This window comes from Mobula birostris, chromosome 4 (genome assembly GCF_030028105.1).
Source record: "Mobula birostris isolate sMobBir1 chromosome 4, sMobBir1.hap1, whole genome shotgun sequence".
Taxonomy (NCBI): Eukaryota; Metazoa; Chordata; class Chondrichthyes; order Myliobatiformes; family Myliobatidae; genus Mobula; species Mobula birostris.
In genome coordinates, this window is record NC_092373.1 from 30,363,394 (window position 1) to 30,385,145 (window position 21,752).

The following is a 21,752-nucleotide window of genomic DNA, read 5'->3' on the forward strand; positions in this document are numbered from 1 at the left end:
GATTCTCTGCAATTTTTATCCAAGAATTTGCAAAAGTACAAATGATCAAATTATTAGAATAGGTATTTCCTTTCAAACACCGTTTTCATTGAAGTTGTCTAAAATGACTATTTTGAACAAAAATAAAAACTAATACAATGGTATTTAAAATGACTAGAATACATGATCTGTGTGAATGTGTGTGTGTTTGTGTGCAAGCCTAGCAGTGCATACATCTGCGTGTGTTGTAACTGCCCTGTGTGTTGGTGTAAACAGTAGGTGAGTTACTCAGCAGTGTACTTTAGCTCTGCATGTGGGTGATATATGGGTTTTGCTGTGGCCACGGAAACAAGGGCATGCACTTATTGTTGTAACCCACCATTTTTAATCCATTTGGCATATTTGCTCTAGCTGTGATAGGTGTTGAAGTACATGACCCAAAGGTGATTGCTGTTGGGATAAATGTACAGAGGAATGAAATTTCAGTGAAATCCATTTTTGGAATGCATTAAGTACCTGTAATAATATTTAAGTTTGCTCTGGCTGTGATCCCAGTGTGCTTTCTCTGGCTCTGATAGATGTTGGGATTATGAAATTGAACTGATCAAAATTAGGATACATATACTCATGAAATTGGGGTTGTGTGTAGTGGCTCTAGCAGAAATGAAGTGTGGGAATTAATTTTGGAACAAGTCAGGGTACATAGAATGACTCATTTCAAGGTTTTAGGATATACACAGATTCAATGTGAGCACTAATGATGATCAGTACAGGAATGTGTGCATTTGACTGATGAGGTTGGGATGCAAATATTAGTATTGATTAAAGGGGCTGGGTATGTGATCACTGATTGGTGTTGGGCTCATACTGTGACTGTGGTCAGTGCTAGGGTCTATTACTTGTATTGGTTCTTGATCTGATCGTTGCTGTCTCTACAGACTATGGACAATGCTAGACATCCGCACCAAGATCATTATGGGGTGTGTAGACTCTAATGTTGGATAAAGGCACTATGAGTGATGATGGGTAGACACGGGTCTGTATAGTATGATTTGACAATCTGCAGTTTGACTGTTGTTGGATGAATGTATCTTGACTGGTGCCAGGTTTATGGGTTTTGTTGAGTCCATGCACTATGATCGACTTATGCACTATGGTCTCTTTAGAGATGCATGCACTGACTGTGATAACCTTCAGGTGTGTCTTGACTGTGCTTTTTTTTCTTTTTTTTTATTCACAGTGCGCTTTACACAAAAATACTATAAAGTTCACACTATATTCAATTATACTATTAAAATTCAAGAAAAGTGGATACAAGACAATAACATCATAATTATATATATATATATATATATATTTATATAGATATATCATAGGTCAATACACTTCAGTAAAAAATATTTGAAAGCCTTCAATTCCTCCTGTTTACTTTTCAACAGGTTTTGAACAAACAGCCTCTACTGAGATTACATTGCACAGATTCTGATCAAGGTAGGGGAGATTTTCCAGGGCTCGCACTGACCATGCTAATGTGCCCAAGCCTGACAAACCAGCTGGAACAAAAAACCACACCTGGGAAAGGATCAGTCCAAACTTCCTTCATTTAAGTGGCTAAATCAGATGGGCCCCATTATAGGTATGCATCCTGACCTAACGTCCCAGCATCCTAGCTGATCTTGGGCACAGAAAAGGAAAATCTCTCCTAGGCTTCATTGTTGAGTCGTATACAAAAATCAAACCGAAACCCAATGGTTCAGCGTTAAAAAAATTCACCCTAGTGCTTGGAGCATTTGATAATTTTTCCTTTTTAAAAACTCATCATCAATTAGTGCAGACCGGAGAGAGCAGGGCTGTGCAGTAGGAAATGGGAAAACATACCAAACTCTACTGCTGTTTGCATAGGAAAGCAACTGTCATTCTCATTACGAGAACTCTGCAGGGCAGGATGATATCCTGCGGAAACTTATCGGCAACTAAAGAGGTGGATATCTGCATTCGTCTGCAAACTGAGTCACCATTGGTTCCCTTCATTTGTGACGTAGGACTAAAAAAATGCTCATAGAACAAAAATATTTAGCACAGGCAGAGAATATCCCATATGTGCTCACTGTGCAGCACCATTGCAAATCTCTTGTTAGAGAAGAGGCCTATGGTTTTGTTACACATAGTGCACAGAGGAGAGATTCCCCTTTGGTGGCCAAGAATCAAGCTTCCTCTACTAACCACCTCCTCTCATGCCTGCCTCTGATTCATTACAATTTCTTAAAAGCTGACAATAAAATTAATTATATTAAAATCCATTCACATAACAGCACAGCTGTTTAACTATTTATTGTTATAGCAATATTACTTTTAAATATTATTTCACACGAGTGCTTCTATAAGGCAGCTAGAACCTAGGTCACTGCCTGGATGATCGGCATGGTAATTGGCTCGGCCTCTGTCATGTGACATGTTGGCTTCAGTCACAGTGAACCATGGTCTCCTCAAGGCAACTGAATCTTTTGAGTCGACAGAACTGAAGGGTTCTGGTGGGCAGACCGATGTGGACGTCAAAGGTCGAACAACAGTCATCGAGGAATTTACTCTTGGAGGGAACCTGTAGGGGTTAGAGGTCAAAACCTTGGGGGAAGCATGCTTCACAGAGGACTTTGTCAGATTGCTGTGTCCCAGAGGACAGTCTGTGGTTTTGAACAGGGTGATGCTGTCAGTTTCAGATTCTTTGTTGTGCTGTTTTTCTTCCAGCTTGGAAGGATGGGCATGCTGTCTTGTTTACAAAGACCTTTATCTGGCTTCTGGCGTGACTTGATCTCTTTACACAAACTGCGCTTCTTCTCAATCATTTCAAGTATTGTGTTGTCTCCATAGAACCACTGTTGATACAATGCCTGGGTAAAAGAGTAGACAAGCAGAAACAAAAGCATAAATCCTGCTGTTTGATTCAGAGATTCATGACACAGATTTCTCTTTTAATCCTTCTTTTGATTGTTTTTCATGAGAGGCTCCGGTATTATTTTTCATCAGCTAGTTACCGTGAAACAACAGCAAATTGGTATTAATAAAATTGACCTTGTCTCTTTATCGCCGATCATTGCGACACCTGTTAACGCCGCTTTCACAATCGTTTGTCATCCCTGTTAACTGGCGGGCAAAATATCTAAAAGCCTGGCAAAAAAGAAAGTTTCTAATTGCTGATGTATTAAATAAATTAATTTAGTAGTTCAGATTCCTTTCCCTCTCACAGTTATATGTTGTGAGAAAAAGTTCAGCATTTTGCCACTGACCTGATCCACTGTCTTGATACGTGGGGAGATGATATGCAGTAGTCCCTGGTTTTTAAGTGACAGGAGAGCACGCAAACGGAAGAGCTAAACTAAGGACTGAGTTCATGCTGCACTTTGCGACAACAGCATGCAAAGTGCAAGTATGCAGCCAGCGAATGTATTAAATATAATAAGCAGGCTTCAAGCATGCACACAGAAGCTTATAATACATGCATGCGCTGCAGAACGTCATGCCGGATGAATGTCAAACTAGTTGCACTTCACACATAGAAGGTCATGACAAATGTCTCCCCAGCTTGAGGCTTCTGGCAGCTATCTCCTGGTCCTGTCTGGAAGCACTTAGTGGAGCAAAAGTTCAATTCAGGTGCCATCCCCGCAGCTGCTGACCAGAGCTGTCGGAAAGGTTTGTTCATGCTTGTGTATAGCGTGGGCTCTGAAATAAACCCGCCATCCCCCTGGATGCCGGAGGCTTTCGACACTCTCAGCCTGAGATGTCAAAGTGCTGGGATGGACAGTAGGCTTTTGATGGACTCTGGTGGCTGGTGGGGGGGGGCTTTGCTGTTGCTTGCATGGGTGGTGGTGGTGGGGGGGAAGGCGTTGATGCTTTTGCTGGAACAAGTGGGGGGAGGTGGAGGGGGAAGGGTTGATGCTTTTGCCGCTGCTGTGTGTGGGAGCTGGGAAGGGGGCTTTGGGGTTTTAACACTTTCTGTCATTCATTCTTTGGGGTTTTCTTCTGTTTCGTGGACGTCTGTGAAGAGTAAGGATTTCAGGTTGTATTAAATTGAACCACGGAACCATTGAACATAATTGGTTGGCCCGGTACACACTGGCAACCGAACACCGCAGTGCATTCGTACCTGGTCATCTTCTGATCCTCTTGCAGTTGCTCCAAAGACCTGCAAACATAGAAGGATGTCCAGAGAGGTCCCAAACATGCAGAACATTGTGAAATAACTTTAGGGAAACAAGCGAGGGGACAGAAGGTGAGTGGGTTTATGCAGCTTGCAACATGATGGCAGAGTGGTTAGGTTACAACAATCACTTAAATGGGTGGGTTTTATTTACAATCTAACTCCTCAGAGCAAAATTCACGCTTATCAGGCCATCTTCAGAACAAAGAGTGGAAGTGATCCAGCCCTCTCCCTGATCCTTGCAGTGTCTACCTGAAGTGTACTTTGCTTTGATAAGCTGCAGTAAATCCTGCTCATAACAGGAGGAAAAGCTCAGTGCCACAGGTGGCAACTAGCCGATTTATGGCCATGACACGTGCAGCTTCCAGAACTCTACTGTGCAAAGAGGAGGAAATAGTGCAAAGGAGATTTTTTTTTAATATAATACCACAATAAAACAATATCATTAATTCTAGATGAGGAACATTGCCAAGCACTGTTTTGAAGATGAGTTTCTTTTCTGCCTGGGTGGTAAACATCTGCTTTCGAGCCTCCCTCTTCATCTTCAAGTAAACGCTAATAGGATGGGATTTATCATGGGTGGTTAACCTTCAAACTCAGCTTTACGCCTGGTGGTGGGGGCAATGGAAAATTCCACCTCAAATTCTCCAGTAAAGGCCACCGTTTTGTATCTCCCTTGTTGATTTTATCTGTTTGAATAATATGAACAAATTGCCTGTATAAAAATAACTTAGTTTTTTTCCCAGCGAATTGTCAATTGTAAATGAGGAATATGTTCCTACCAAATTACCAACTTACTATTCCGATTCACTTTAAAGGAATGAAAAGGTTGGTATTTTCTCCTCTTAGGCCTTTGAGATTTGACAAGATATAGTCTATGTACAATAGTAACTAAATATTTTGATTTTAGCTTGCTAAAACTTTGATTTTGCAGATTATTTCATTTTTTTCACCGAGGACAATGATTAAAACTCAAATTTCCTAATGTTACATGGGCCAGGAAATTGACTTGTGTTTTGTTTCCTCAACACTTTATGCCCTCATTGTTAGTTTCCCATTCAAGTATACAGTATATTTAACACCATAGAAGGTGATCCAATCAGCTAGTTGAAAAGTATCTAAAAGGCAGTCATTCGGAGGGCACACACAATCGACAGCGCACTGACGATGTTTCCTTGCATAATCATGAAAAATTTGCAAGTAAGTTGCCAAGATCGGAGAACAACTCAACCCAAGCGTAGAAGGTGATTATTCGGCCCATCAAGTCAATGGTGGTTCTCAGAAGCACCCTGTCAATGATTGCCAAATGGATCATTTTGTCTGATGTGCTCACAATCTCCACACTGATTCCCCAATAAGCCACCTGAAATAGACATTAACCTGTCTTTGGGGTGTGGGCAGAAACCGCGTCACTGGGCGAAGGCACTTTTTTTGGGGAGGCACGGTAGTGTGACAGTTAACCCAACCAGTTTGCCGCACCGGTGAGACGGTTTCGATTCCTGCCTCTGTCTGTAAGGAGGATGTGTGTTCCCCCTGTTACTGCGTGGGTGCTCTGGTCTCCTCCCACATTCCAAAGACGTGCAGGTTAGTCGGTTAATTTGTCACATGGGTGTAATTGGGCGGCATGGGCTCATCGATCCAGAAGGGCCTGCCTGCTGCATGCCTAAATAAAAACTAAAATAAATAAATAAGGACTTGTGAAGAATACAAAAACTCCACAAAGACAAAATAATAATTATGAGACTGCGGAGGGCAGAAACTGAGATGGAGATGTTGGGCAGAAGTTCTACTGTATCATCCAATAACCTATCAGTCTCATCCATTATCTTCCTTTCTCAATGCCTTCCCCAATCGTACTGGCAACATTTTATTCCACTAGTCCTCTCCTTCCTTTCGCTGGCTGAGTTCCACTCTTACTCCCATGATTCCACTCACTCCTCCAATTCTTTAGTCTTCAGACAATGCTTACTCGTTCTGGATAGCAATGTTTATTTTGCTACCTTCATCTTGGAGCAATTGTTCCAGATAATATAGGTTGTATACTATTATAAAGAGCTTAAGCTTTTGAATAAATGTAATATTTACTTTTAAACTGAATCTATTGTTTATGAGCTTGTAACTAGCATGTCTACAATGACCCCACAGGCGTACTGTAAATATGAGCATATTTTACGCTGCAGATTTATAAACAGCTTAATCACTTGCTTGTTTTTTCTCCACAAAAGTGTTTGCGCTCTGTTTATAGAGAACACTTGGAGATAACAGAAAGCAGCTGTTATCGAGATTCCCCTATGGATTACATTTAGGAACAGAAGTAGAGGGTCAGAGAGGAAGGACGTACACAGACTCTGACCACACTCAATGAACTGTGTTTACATCAAGTACCAAACAAAAAAATCACGACAATGGTTCACAGTAAATAATGGTGGAACAGCATATCAAGAGAAAAGAGGGACAAACTCTTTATTGTCCTAATGTATTTCAAATGCTTATTTTTCAATCTGCCCTACGATTGCACGTCAAAGGTTAAAGGCCAGAGTGAATGAGCCTGGCGAAAACTAGTTGTAGAAATGGCCATCAGACAGATTGAAAACCATCAAGTAGTGATGATGTTGTCACACAAAATTCCAAACACGAGTTGCTCACCTGTGACTTTAAACATGATTGATTGCTTTGTGTATGAGGGTGATAACATAATAAAAACTATAGATTCTTAGTTCCCATGTCTTGCAGCTCTGGGTTAGCGTCATACAAACCACAGGCAAGCTGGTGGGAGAGAAGTCTCTGGAAGTTAATTGCGAGACAATTTTCTGAACTAATCACATATTTGATTTTGCCTTGAAAACGTGTGATTTTATAATTTAGATTAAATGGCAAAATACAATCCAGCAACTAGAGTTAATTGAAATGCTTAAAGGAAACATATTTCTTTAAAGGAATTACATTTGTTTTCACTTGACTTAACATGAATCTGAAGAACAGTGCACAAAATTCAGGAAGATGTAAAAATAACTTTAAAATAACCTTTAATAGTAGATGACTACAAAGTGCTTTTGGGAAGTCATGGCAAATGTCATGACATGCTAGATTTAGAGAAGTTTGCCTGAAAACTATATCCATAGAGCCTGGCTCCATAAGCCTTGCAGTAATCATTTTATCTTTAAATGCTTGCTTCAGAAGTTTATATTTGCAAGTAAACCTGGAACACTCTATGGGAAATAAAAGATGCTTGTGAAAGTATTCCACATTCTCACTTTCTCTTTTACATTGTACGAAGTGGACTCCTCTCTCAGGGAAATAATCATGACATTTAATTGTGGTTTAATATATCAAAGGTATTTCTGCCTCCATGTTACCTGCACATCTTATATATGAAGTCCTGTTCTTCTGTAGTCTGCTAACTCATGTCCCAATTCACACTAGTTACTTTCACCCATTACTGCTATACTTGCTAACCTACATTGGCTCCTGATTAATTAAGATGTTCATTTTAAAATGCCTATATTTGTTTTTATATCATTCCACACCCCTAAGCCCTCCCCACTCTGTAATCTTTTCCTGTCATAAAACCTCCTCTGATATCTGCACTTTCCAAACTCCAGTCTCTTGATTGAGCCTAAATTTAATGGGTACAGGTTTTAACTTGCTTTTACTAGAGATGGCTCAACCTCCAAGAGAACCACAACCTTGTCATAGGGTTTGGAGGCTTGCATGCCTCAATGATCTGGAGAACTATGTTGGCTGGAGACAGGGCTTTATGCTTTGACTTTTGGTGGGGTCACAGGTCAAAGAGTAGAGGCTAGACTAAGAGCGGTCCACCAGCCCTCCAAGTTTGGGGTACAGCTCAGGGGTAACAATTCTTACTGGTCAAACTAAACTGTTATGGAAACAACATTGTAGAATCCTTCAACATCTGAATGCGACAGTATTCCTGAGTCTCTGCCTGGGACTTGCATGACTGACAGTAGTGAAAACTGAGCTACTAACATTGTGAAGGAAGCCCTGAACACAACCAGAGATGGAGGACTTCCATTGCTGCCCTAACGCGTAATGAGCAGTAGGTAGAGATGTCCCAAGTCCGGATACTTCTTCATAAACCTTGCCATATCTAAATCATCCTTCTTTCAAAATGTTTTTGAAAACTTAACTCATTGACCAAGCTTTGAATTATCTGTCTGAATATGTTGGTGTCAAAGTTTGGACTTAGCAGTATACCAATGAAAGATGCTGAGGTCTTTTTGCATTAAAGATACTATACAAATAGAATTTGTTCTTGTTATAAATTACAAGATTTTAACAATGAATGTTCTATGTAGAATGCACTGTATCTATTGTTATTGCGAAATGAATAATTTGCTGTGTTAATGATACATTTCAAATCTTTCCACAATTTTGTGAATATAGGTACTTAAGATCCATTGCTGTCTTCATTGCTATCAATAATAAAGATAAACACCTGAATAAAATTGAAAAGAAATGCAACTTCTGTGATGGACAAGCAATAATAACTTTGTATGTAATTATTGACGAGACCTGCCTTTTACTTCTCGAATTACGCTTCTCTTTTTGACAATCAGCAATGAATCTGACAGATTGATTGATGTATTTTTATAAAATCAAATCAGAATTTTTTATTTGCCTAGAAATAGGCATTGTGCAATTAAGAAAGAAGATAAAATGTTTGAGCTCTAAATTGGTAAATATCACATCCAAAGTTTGCAGAATGCAACAATTGCCATTCCAACAGATATGATCATAGGAACATTTACTGACACCTAGTGGTTTGTTTTTATTGGCGAACCAGTATCAAAATCAATGACTATTAAATTACTGATTTCTTTGTGATGGATTAGGAAAATTTTAGCACTTCATTTACCAAGCAGCTGAGATATGCTTTTCATGCACGGTCTATGCAAAAGAATGATGTCACAGATTGCAACACGCACTCAAAATATTCCTTATGCTTACTGACGTGATAACAGATGCTATTTGGTAAAAAAAAGTACTGTTCACTAACAATTAACTCTTGGAGCAGCTGGGCCAAGAATATGGCTTGTGTTTGAAAAAAGGATACTCCAATCCTGTCAGTAATGCAGTGCCAATTTACTATTTGCACAACTCTAAATGCTTTTGTTGTTCATTATGAAGAATGACGTAAGTACTAGCCAGACAGGCAATTTTGAAAGTCTGCTGATCTCATCAACCAAGTAAGCTAACACTGTGCATACACAATAAACAGCTTTATTCCAAGAACAACATTGATCCGTGTAAAGCAGTAATTATGTTCCAATGTAAAGGCCGCAATGGACTTCCCAAATGGCATGAACAGAGGAGGAGTCAAAATCCTGATTACAAAGCTGATCAAAGTCTTCCCTTGTTCCAGCTTCTGCAGCATTACAATGTGATTGTACTCATTACTTCAGCAGCTTCCTGTCTCTTACATTGACCAAGGTTCAACTGAATATTGATCATGTGCATATTAATGAACTTACCAAGAAAAAATGTAGTAACTGCATGTTGTTAAGTTATGAAGAGATTATGTTTGGGTTTGCATGCCTAAGTGACTAAAAACATGACGTTTGATCTCTTTTGGGATACAATTGGGCACTGTATGCCATCCAAAAACCCAAATGAGCCACTCAAAAAGAGTTGGAATATTCCCAGCAGCTACATGGCCAGGGTGGGTTTCACCCTTATTCATTTACTAAAATTCTTTTTCTGGAGCCAGTTGACTGTAGAAGTTGCAGTTGTTGCACTAATGTCACAGTGACCATTTAGATAGGATGTAGAGTGGATGCATGGTGGCTCCAGTGGAAGTGAAAGGCGGAGACGGAAGAAGAGAAGAAGAAGGAGCCTTGTGTGCTGTGCGTTGCAGATGGAAATCCACGGCCTCCATGAAACGGTCTGACCCAATGGCTCAAGTCACTGTGAGGCCCGGGGTCATCAAAGAGCCACTGATCATAGCCTATGGACAAACGTTGTGCAGATGGAGTTAACTGTCATGATTCTTTCTTCCCAAACATCGATGCACTAATGCAGGGATTCCCAAACTGGGTTCCACGGACCTCAGTTAATGGTAGGAGTCCATGGCATAAAAAGGGTTTGGAATCCCTGCTCTAAAGAGACACTTTAATTCATGTTTTATTCATAACGCTGAAAGGTTTGTTCCTTGCTTTCTTAGGTGTTAAGAAAAATTATCATAAATTCCATCACTGCTCCAACATCTGTTGACTGAGTTGAAATCTATAAACATTGATGGCATAGTTATGTTCACAGGTGATGCTGGAATGGCCCACAGTTTGGTGACTTGTGCCTGGAAATGTCCAGTATACCTTCCCTATGGATTGTGCCTGGAAATGCCCAGTATACCTTCCTCGTGGATTGTGCCTGGAAATGCCCAGTATACCTTCCCCATGGATTGTGCCTGGAAATGTCCAGTATACCTTCCTCGTGGATTGTGCCTGGAAATGTCCAGTATCGTTTCCTCAGTATAGCTTCCTCAAGTAATGGTACTCTCACTTCAGATGTGCACTAAATTGCTTTTATTAGATTAGATTAGATTAGATTCAACTTTATTGTCATTGTGCTGAGTACACATACAAAGCCAATGAAATGCAATTAGCTTCTGACCAGAAATGCAAAAGAATAACATTATTTACAAAATAACTGTGAATAAAAAGTAAGTGCTACAGCACACAAATATAAAAGTACTGAGACAGTACAATATGGCTGCAATACCGCTTAGCGCTGTGATGTGAGGTTCAGCAGGGTCACAGCCTCAGGGAAGAAGCTCTTCCTGAGGCTGCTGGTGTGGGAACGGAGACTCCTGTAGCGCCTACAAGTTACCCCTAAACGCTCATCAATTAACAGAGTAGAGAAGAAAAGACATGTATTTATAGAGGTACTGCGGATGCTGGAAATCTAAAGCAGTACACATAATGTGGTAGAGGAGATCAGCAGGCCAGGCAGCTTCGGTGGATGTCCTGATGAAGGGATTCGGCTTGAAGCATTGACTGTTTATTCCTATCCATAGACGCTGCCTGACCTGCTGAGCTCCTCCAGCATTTTGTGCGTGTATTTATATGGCATCTCCTACAACGTCCAACAATTTAAAAGCGTCTTTATGGCCAATGAAATATTTTCTGGGATATACTAACTTTTATAAAATGATGGCAAGATCACTTCAAGGGTGGCATGGTAGGGCAGCAGTTAACACCACGCTTTACATCATTGGCATAAGATTGAAGTTTGATTCTTACCACTGTCTGTAAGGAGTTTGTACAATCTCCCCACGGACCATATGGGTTTCCTGTGGTGCTCTGGTTGCAAGTGACGCATTTCACTGTATATTTCAATATGTTGTTGTTCGTGCATCGTTGACGTCGATGAGGACCTCGACACCATAATGATGGTGTCGAGACTAGCGCGTGATTTGGATTTAAGTGAGGGAGGGTTGCGCAACGTCAGCCTCACTCTCTCTTCCCAATTCCCATCTGGGTCCAGTGGCAAGTCAGTGTCTAGACAGCTGGAGATGGGACTAGGCGCAGCGGATGACCAGGACATCTTCTGTGTCTTGTCCTGCTCTACACGTTCCACGACGCTTGCAGAGACCGCCTTCTTGACCGTTGGACCTTCCATTGGTCTCGTCCGTTCAGTCCGCCGGAGTCTGTCTTCACATGCTGGGATAGACAACTCCCTATCTCACCGAGGGTTTGAGACCCGTCGGCTACCCTCAGCTGGTTTATCCGGCTTGTCAAAGCCGTTGCCCGGGGTGTGGCCGCTGTCGCATGCAAACAGCTACGGGGAGCCACAGCTGAGAGCTGAGTGCCAGGTGGGGACCAAAGGTGGACTAACCGCCCTGAAAAGGACGCGACATGTTCCCCCACCAGAGGTGCTACCCCTCCCTGACACCCCATACAATATACATGTGATGAATAAAGCCAATCTTTATCTTTACCTTTCCACACTTACCGTATTTGCTACATTGACACTAACAATTAAGTTTCAATTTACACGTTGGCTTTATTTTTATAAGTGTCCATCAAAGACCAGGAGTTCTGCATTTAAAACTTCTTAAGCTCCTACGTAGATGAAAGATACACCACTTTTATTGAGGGACATGAAAGCACAGTTACAAATAACTGACTTTCAACAAACTGTGTTATAAAACTTGAGCGGTTCCCAGAAATGTTCTTCAGCGCAAGGTCAGAGGCAAACTGACCAGCTGGAAAAATGGGCTGAAAAATGGCTGATAGAAATTAATGCAGACAAGTGTGAGGCGTTGCACTTTGGGATGACAGACCAGTGCAGGGCCTACACAGTGAACAGTTGGGCACTGAGGATTGCGGTAGGGCAGAGGGATCTGGGAATACAGATTCATAATTCTTTGAAAATGGTGTCACAGGTAGAGTGGGCCATCAATAGAGTTTTTGGCACAGTGACCTTGATTAATTAAAGTACTCAGTACAGGAATTGGTGAGGCTAATTTGGAGTACGTGTGCAGTTCTGGTTATCTACCTACAGGAAAGATATCAATAAGATTGAAAGTGTGCACAGAACCTCAGAGCCTGAGTTATAGGAAAAGGTTGAATTAGTTCGGACTTTATTCCCCAGAGCACGTAAGAGTGAGGGGACATTTTATAGAGGTAAGCAAGATTATAAGGGGTATAGATAGGGTAAATGCAAGCAGGCATTTTCCAATGAGGTTGGGTGAAACTAGAATTAGAGGTCATAGGTTAAGGGTGAAAGGTGAAATGTTTAAGAAAAACATGAGGTGGAATATCTTCACTCAGAGGGCGTTGAGAGTGTGGAATGAGCTGCCAGCAGAAGTGGTGGATGAGGGTTTGATTTCAACATTTAAGAGAAATTTGGATAAGTACAAGAATGGGGGTGGGGGGGCGCGGGTGGAATAGGTGTGGAGAGCTATGGTCCAGATGCAGGTCAATGCAAACAGGCAGAATAATAGTTTGGCACCGACTGGATGGGCTGAAGGTACTGTTTCTGTGCTGTAGTGCTCTGTGACTCTGTGTTGCCACGACTCAATTAACAGAAAGAAACAAAATAGTGATAGGCAAAAAGTGCATGGAGATCTGTTATTCAGAAAGTGGAAATAAGTGGTTGAGCTGATTAAGGCAGAATCACGTCTGGCCCTACAGAGATGACCTCACATGGAAGAGCAGAGGTGAACGTAAAGTAATTCATTTGAACCCGATCCTGCCATTGAAGACTGGAAAAAGAGATACTGAAGGAACAGATAATGCAGAAGCAATGCTGACTTTGTTGCTATAAAAGGTAAAGAAAAAGATTAGCTTTGTTTGTCACATGTACATCGAAACATACAGTGAAATGTGTCATTTGCATCAAATCAAATCAGTGAGGATTGTGCTGGGTTTCCAGTGCCAACATAGCATGCCCACAACTCACTAACCCTAGTCTTTAGACTGTGGGAAGAATTAAGCACGTGGAGGAAACTCGTGCTGTCATGGGGAGAACATACAAACTCCTTACAGAAAGCAGCAGGAATTAAACCGTGATCTTACAGCTGACACTATAAAGCATTGCATTAAACACTACACCACCATGCTGTCGTTACCTTAGAGATGAGCAGGTGGGTGGTCAAAGTTAGCTGATTAAAACTAATTCTGGTATGAAAATAAAAATAAATAATATGCTGAAAGTATTCAGCAGGTTAGGCAACACCTGCAGAATCGATAGAAAGGAATAGAGAGGCTGGGAGGTGATTGGTGGAGGTGATGAAGTTGCGCTGGTCAATGGTTTTGCTGACATATCCAATAAGGGAAGGGAGTTTGAGAACAGGTGAGTGGTCATCAGCCTGAGATATTAATTCTGTTTTTTTCCCCACAGTATTTCTAGTTTTTACTTTGAATTTTCAACATCCACAGTATTCTACAATTGTAATTTTATTATTACTTGAATGTCCTTTAATAGGTATCAGCAGAAGTTACTACTGTAGCACAAACTCTAGAGATGGCTTCAGTTCTCTTTGTAAAACTCCCATTCTAACATTTCTGAATGTCATCTTGAATGTTTTTCATTGTATTTCCACTTGTGTCATATACAGTAAAGTGGAAAGCGAAATGGAAGAATGTGGTTCAAATGGAACCTTCCTCATTTTTAAATATATTGAGCATAATATTTATGTATATGAATATAATGACTTTAGTTAAAGCTGCTCTACCATGAGCAAGCACAGAATGGCTTTCTTTTGTGCTCTAACATTTACAAGATTGGATACCAGAGGAAGACCTGCGTCGCTGAAATGGAATGCAATGGCTCCCTCTGTTGGCTATGATGAGACATGAACAAAACTCAGCATGATCATTAGTCAAGGAATGTTTTGTGGATTAGATATTGTTGCAGTTTAGAACAGCAGTTTTGTGGAAACTGACAGAAACTAGAAGGGGGATATGCAGAACAGAAGAGGGAATAATAAATTAAGGTGACTCTTACACCAAAGGGTGGAGTGTATGGTGGGCACAGCAGTGTAACGGTAGCGTCACACTTTTACAGCACCAGCTACCCAGGTGCAATTCCGGGCACTGTCGGATGGATAGGAGTTCTACCCGTGACCCTATGCATTCCCCTTGGGTGCTCCGGTTTCCTTCCACATTCCAAACACGCAAGGATCAGAAGGTTAATCAGTCACGTGGGTATAATTCGGCAGCACAGGCTCGATGGGCCAAAAGGGCCGATGACCATTCTGCATCTCTAAATAAATAAAAAAATTAAAAGCCAAATCAAGCACAGAATTCAAGTTCATGTTTAATTTTCATTCAATCATACATGAATACAGCCAAATGAAACAGCGTTACTCCAGGGCCAAGGTACAAAACACAGTACCTACAGACATACACAGCACAAAGCACATGTAGCACAGATAAGATAGCAAGCACATATAAGATATCAGTTAATTACAGTCAGGTAACAAAAATATATAGTCCAAGAGCTTGAGTCAATGAATGTTGAAAGACTCTGTAGTCAAACACAATACTGCTTGTCATCTGCGGAGCGAACACTGGGGGGCAGCACCAACTTCAGCTTGAAAGCCACACAACACCATCTCTGATGGAGTGCAACGATTCCAATGCCTCTCTCCTGGGCGGCTGTAAACAGGCAGCACCATAGCTTAAGGCCTAGTCCTTGCTACGACCGAGGCCATGCAGCTCCCATGCCGTCCGCTCCTGCTGTCCGCCAATAAATCACTAAATTGGACTTACAGCATTCCATGTTAGCAATATCCAAAGGGATCTTGCGATCACAAAAAAAGCAACTAAGGCGATCACTTGCTGTTAGACTGCACACTGCCTTCACGCACCGACTCCTCCTGCGCCTCTGTGACGTGGGCGGCAGAAACAGCACGGTCCGCACCGCGTCCAGCTCCTTCACTTTTGCTGCCTAAGAGCAACACATTGATGGGGCAGACCTGCAGTACTTTAAGTTGTTAATGTTCAGCAGGGTCTTGTGGCCATTAAGTACATGTTTGAAAAGGCTAATAACACCTTTTGGTCGACCTGGTAGAAGCCACTGCAATCGGACGCCATCTTACCAGAAGAATTGGAGAAGGACCACAGGATTGATTGACAGCTGGGCTGAGTAAAGGATTGGGGAAAAGCAAGGTTATTAGAAAGCATTCTTCTCCTTTCTTCCATGAATTTCTTCCCAGTCATAAGCCATGCTTAACTTAAAAATGGAGAACACATCTTATAAATACCTACTTCAGCCAGAAAACATATTCGATTATTTTAGTATCCAGATTCATCTTCGACTATTACTGTTGGACTTGCTTTGGTATGGCACATCAGTAAAGTAGGATAATCCAATGTACAGCTAACAGATCATCACTGCCTATTCAATGCCTTGTTGTTTGGGCAGCTTTCGGCACACAATAATTTTCCCACAGTCTGACAGAAATTGACTTCACTAATTATAACCTTTAGGTTACTTAAGTACACAATAGTCCAAATGCTTATTTATACTTCAAGGTCATTAATCCTTGGCAACTATGTTCTGCAGCTTTCGTTGGTCTTGATAGGATGTCAGTTTAGAATGGGAAGGGCTGAAAGTTTGTGAATTCATGTTTATGAGCACAGGGATTATAAGACATCCAAACTGACAACACAGGAGTTTTTTAAACCATTGTTTGTTTATAAAATAATAAGTATGGAGGGTGCATTAAAATATTCAAAAAACTTTCAGTAGAGGAGATGTGGACCAGATAGCAAAATATTTGAGAGAATTAACTGAAGGAACAGTCAAAAAGGAAGTGTTTAATGATAATGTAAACACAAGAGATTCAGCTGATGCTGGAAGCCTGGAGCAACTCTCACAAAATGCTGGAGGAACTCAGCAGGTTAGGTGGCCTCTATGGAGGGGAACGAATAGGCAAGGTTTCGGGCCGAGACTCTTCATCAGAACTGAAAAGGAAGAGGGCAAAAGCCAGAATAAGAAGGTGGGAGGAGGGGAAGGAGTACAAGTTGGCAGGTGATAGGTGAAACCCAGTGAGGGTTGGGGAAAGGAGATAAAGTAAGAAGCTGGGAAGGGATAGGCAGAAGAGGCAAAATGCTGAAGAAGGAATCTATAGGAGAGGGCAGCCGGACCATGTTACAAAGGGTGGGAGGAGGGCCGCCAGAGGACAGTGATGGGCAGATCAGGAGTAGAGAAAGAATGAGAAGGTAACCAGAATGGGGAATGGGAAAAGAGAGAAAGAAGAAGGGGAAAGGAATTACTGGAAGTTGGAGAAATCAATGTTTTACAAATAACAAGAGTTTTAAGAGAGACTTCCAGAGGGTAAATAGCCATAAATTTGCCAAATATTGAATGTTAGGAGTAGGGTGTATCCACATAACTGAGAATGAGGAGCCTGTGTGTGAAGTCATGTAACTGAGCAAAGGAAGCATGTAGACAAAATAGAGTGCAGTAGTTTGCCCTCACAGAATTCTCAGGAAACTAGTCATATGGATCAAGCATGGAAGGAATGAAATAACAAAGAAGGTAATCAAAGACAAGTGTGTGATAAGAATTGAATATAAGATTAGAAACTCATGCCTGCAACAAATCAGTACTGTCTAAATCTACATGAATAACATTAAGGGTATGTGAAGCAAAGAAAGTTTGTTGGGAGCTTGGCTCTTCTTAATAAGACCATAAGACCATAAGACATAGGAGCAGAATTGGGCCATTTGATACATTGAGTCTGCTCCACCATTCAATCATGGCTGATCGTTTTCTCCCCTCTTCAGGCCCACTCCCCGGCCTTCTCCCTGTAACCTTTGATGCCGTGTCCAATCAAGCTCTGCCTTAAATACCCCAGCGGCCTGGCCTCCACAGCTGCCTGTGGTAATATTCTCCTTCCCTTCCAAACAAAATTGCGGAGATCTTTTTTCATCAGCAATGGGTATTTATACCTGAACAAAACCACTCCTAGTTTATCTATTTAGTGATTCAGCGCAAGGTAAGCCCTTCTGGCCCTTCAAGCCACACCACTCCAGGAACGTCTGACAAACGGATTAACTCTAACCTAATCACAGGGCGATTAGCAATGTCCAATTAACCTACTGGGTACACCTTTGGACCTTGTGAGGAAATTGGAGGACCTGGAAAAAACCAATACATTCCACTAGGAGGATGTAAAGAGACTCCTTGCAGAATGGCACTGGAACAGAACTACGGTCTTTGGAATGCCCCGAGTTGTAATAACATGTCACTAATCGCTATGCTCCATCTGTCTCAGCGAACCCCATCTCTGCACTTATACAACGTGCCAGCTTCAATAATGTCTAAGAGAATTTCTAACTGTACATTCCCTTAGGCCACACAAAAGTGAAGATAGCAGCGAGATCAGATTACTCACAACAGATTGTGAAACAAACTGTTTTCTCTTAGTGGCGATGAAGAAATCTTGCCAGACAGTACAAGCAAGTCTCCCATATGATGACACATCCTCCAATCCAAGTGTAAATTGTGACAGAAAATAGCACATTTCAAATGTGCAGCAGTACAGAAAATGCAAAAGCTTGAAGCTTGCTGCTGGAAACTCTTTCTACACATTCCACTCTATCAGTCTGCAGAGTGGATGCATCTCCCAAATCTCCCATGGAGACTATTTATTGCTCTATTTATTGTTTCTCTGCCTGCATGTGGCATTTGTGGCCACATCAGCAAATAACTGTCAAACAGCTGGAAAAGCTCATTCAGGACAACGTTCAACACTTGTTGAAGCTACTCCTGCTCGCTGCCACAAGTTCAAGATAGGAATGCTGCCCTCTCTTTCGCAATGGGACACAAAAATTGATACCTACATTTCCGTCTTTTAAAATGCAAATTAAACAAGTCTAGAGCATGGAAAGTTGTAAAACGATTAATGAAGGAACAGTAGTGCTGTGGTTAGCGCAATTGGTTTACAATGCCAGCGGTCTCTGATCTGTCTGCAAGAAATGTGCACATTTTCCCTGAGGCCACATGGGGTTTCCCTGGGTGCTCTGGTTTCCTCCCACATTCCAAGGACGTACAGTTATGGTTAGGAATAATAAAATGTGTGCATGCTGCACTGGCGCCTGAAACGTGGCAACACACGCAGATTGACCCCAGCACAATCCTCACTGATTTGATTTGACGCAAACACTGCATTTCGCTGTCTTGATGTACATGTGACAAATAGAGCTAACTTTTAAAAATAAAGGAAAGGAATGTACAGGAATAAGAGTACAGGAAAGGAATGGAGGGTTATGGGCTGAGTGCAGGTCGGTGGGACTAGGTGAGAGTAAGAGTTCGGCATGGACTAGAAGGGCCAAGATGGCCTGTAATTGTTATATGGTTTTATGATCTTGTTGGCTAAGTCTGATATGAACACTAGTTCTGATACTTGTTTCGTTGAAGGCTTCTAGATGACTCAACCAGTTCACGTGCGTCCTTCAGGGAAGGAAGTCCATCACCTCAACCCATTGTACAACTAAACTTTATAGCTGCCAATGCAATTTGCCCAGTTTGGGTATCAGCCTACATATGAATAAATATTATGATCATGCCCACTTTGCAAGGACAGTTTAAAATAAATGAACCAATGTTTTAAACGCTAAAACATCATTCCACACACTGAGATCAATAGGTTTTAGATCAGCTCACTTATTTTGTGTCATGATGATATCAGTAAAAGATTTGAATGCAAGTTAAGCTTCACAAATTTGCACTGAAAAATATTCAGTTTCTTAGAGTCAGAGCGTTACTGTAGGATATTGATGGCAGGGACTTTTGCCTGCTGAGCTGAGGGTTTCTCCTTATTGCATGCTTTACAGTGATCATAGAGGCAATGATTTGATTTCCTCAGGTCAGTGTGGAAGATAGATAGAACATGAGACACCATAAGTAGCAAAGAGAGATCTGTAGTTTAAAAAGGATGATCTCATTCTCTGGATATCTAAAATTTTATCTCAAATATATATAATACAGGGAATGTTACTTTGAAAATACAGTGGATTCCAATTAATTGGGCCATTGGTTAATTGGGGCAGTTGCTTATTTAGGATAACCCTTAAAGAACTAAAATTAATAGAAAAAATTGCTGGAATTCCCTTAGTTTATTTGGGAGACTGTTACTCAATTGGGACAGGAGAATTTTTCCAAACAGGTTCCAACTTGTGTAAATCACATGCACTGTTCTTAGAGCCATCAGCTTTTAAATAGTGGCAGCTGTGTGTGTTTGTGTTCAAAAAGCAATGATTTTTGTCAGTGATAGCTAACCGGGAATAAACAGTAAGACAATTCAGAACTGTTTTGCTCACTGTTGTTTCAAACATTCAGGTCTGGAGATGCCAGAAACAGTCAGAAGTGAAAATGAAATGAAATAATTTCACTACTTCAACAAGCTAGAAAATATGAAGAAGTTGAAGATATCAACAATCATCTGGAATGTTTCAATGAAAATGAAGATTTGGAAGATACAGTCCTTGATAGAACACTATCAAGGTAGTCCACTTTCTGCACCAGTATTCATTGTGTACACTGGATGAATTCCTCTGTCTATTACTATTAGGAACGAATACACAGTTTTATAGTGCTCTAGTACTATTGGTTGTATTCTAATTTGTTCTGTATTTTACTTAAATACGTAACTTCTTACTCAGTTTGTATTTTTTATACTTTCTTAACTATGTCCATAAAACTTTGGCTAATTGAGGCAGCTGCTTAATTGGGCCAAAATGTACTATTCCTAATGTGATCCAATTAACTGGAATCCACTGTATTGTCAAAACCGCTCAATGGGAAACGTGGCAACCAAGCTGCTTTCAGCAGGTTCCATGTGACCAACTTATTTATCAAGAAGTCATATAGTATGGAAACAGGCTCTTTTCCCCGTTAGTTCTGTGCTACAGAGAACACCCAGTTACATTAATCCTGCTTTAATTTTATTTATTCTCCTGACATTCCCATTAAATCCTCCCAGATTCTACTACTTACCGACATGCTAGGAACAATTTGTGGTGGCCAGCTGATTTTTCAGCCTGCATATCTCAGAGATCTGGGAAAAATCTCGATTGCCTGGAGGTAATTCATGCAGTCACAAGGTGAATGTGCAGACTCCACACAGATTAGGCTCTCGGGCACTGGAACCATGAGGCAGTAGCCTTACCAGCTCCACTATTGCACCATCCTTTGTTGGTTTTGTGAATGTTGGGGTGAGAGAAATGTGTGGACTAAGATGCCAGGTCGTAGAATTGCTTTATTCAGCCTTGTATAACATATGAAAGACAGAACCATTGACACTTTGCCACCTTGCAAACTACACTGAAATCTTTGATGATATGCTGAAATTCTACATCATTGCTCAAATCCAAGCTTTCACAGTCAAGTTGGTGCTGGTGGACCACACTGACTTGTTGCTGGCTGCTTACAAAACTTCTAAATAAACTGTTTCTGATCTACACTCACTGCAATCTCCCCTTATCTCCAATCATACATTTGCTTAAAGGGAAGATTGTCAAGTATGCAGGCATAGCACCTTTAAGCGGATTCAAAATCAGAATCAGCTTTAATATTATTGGCATAAGTGGTAAAGCTTGTTATTATGCAGAAGCAGTACATTGCAATATATAATAATAAAAACTGTAAATTATAGTTTTATATATATATGAAAAGTTAAATTTAATAAGTAATACAAAAAAAGAAAAAATACATCGCCATAGCAGTAAGAGAGGAAGGGGGGGAAGACTCCAAGCCAGGTTAAGATGCAGAAGAATGAGCCTCTTTCTACCCAGCATCTTGATAGCAAACATACAGTCAATGGAGAACAAAATTGAGGACCCAAAGGCAATATTGCTGTATCAAAGGGAAATGAGAAACAGCTGTATTCTGTGCTTCACAGAGACATGGCTCAGTCCAAACACACCAGATTTGGTGAGCACAGCAGAGGGTTTCTTGATAACCATATGGACTGAAGTGCTGATTCGGAGAAGGTAAAAGGTTGGGGTTTGTTTTTTATGATAAATTCTCTGTGATGCTTGGATGCAGTGGTCTTGGTCCTTCAGCCTGGAACAACTACCGATTAAGTGCCAACCATTCTACT

At 41.0% G+C, this 21,752-nt stretch overlaps 1 protein-coding gene across 1 annotated transcript in view; it reads right to left on the bottom strand.

The window, feature by feature from the left end:
* Positions 1 to 2,633: 2,633 nt before the first annotated feature.
* The window catches only part of nyap2a (neuronal tyrosine-phosphorylated phosphoinositide-3-kinase adaptor 2a), a 221,739-nt gene continuing 202,620 nt past the window's right edge, over positions 2,634 to 21,752 (bottom strand). Inside the window, exon 7 of the mRNA XM_072254522.1 lies at positions 2,634 to 2,867. Coding sequence (XP_072110623.1) covers positions 2,634 to 2,867 — 234 coding nt within the window. The remainder of the gene's footprint in view (positions 2,868 to 21,752) is intronic.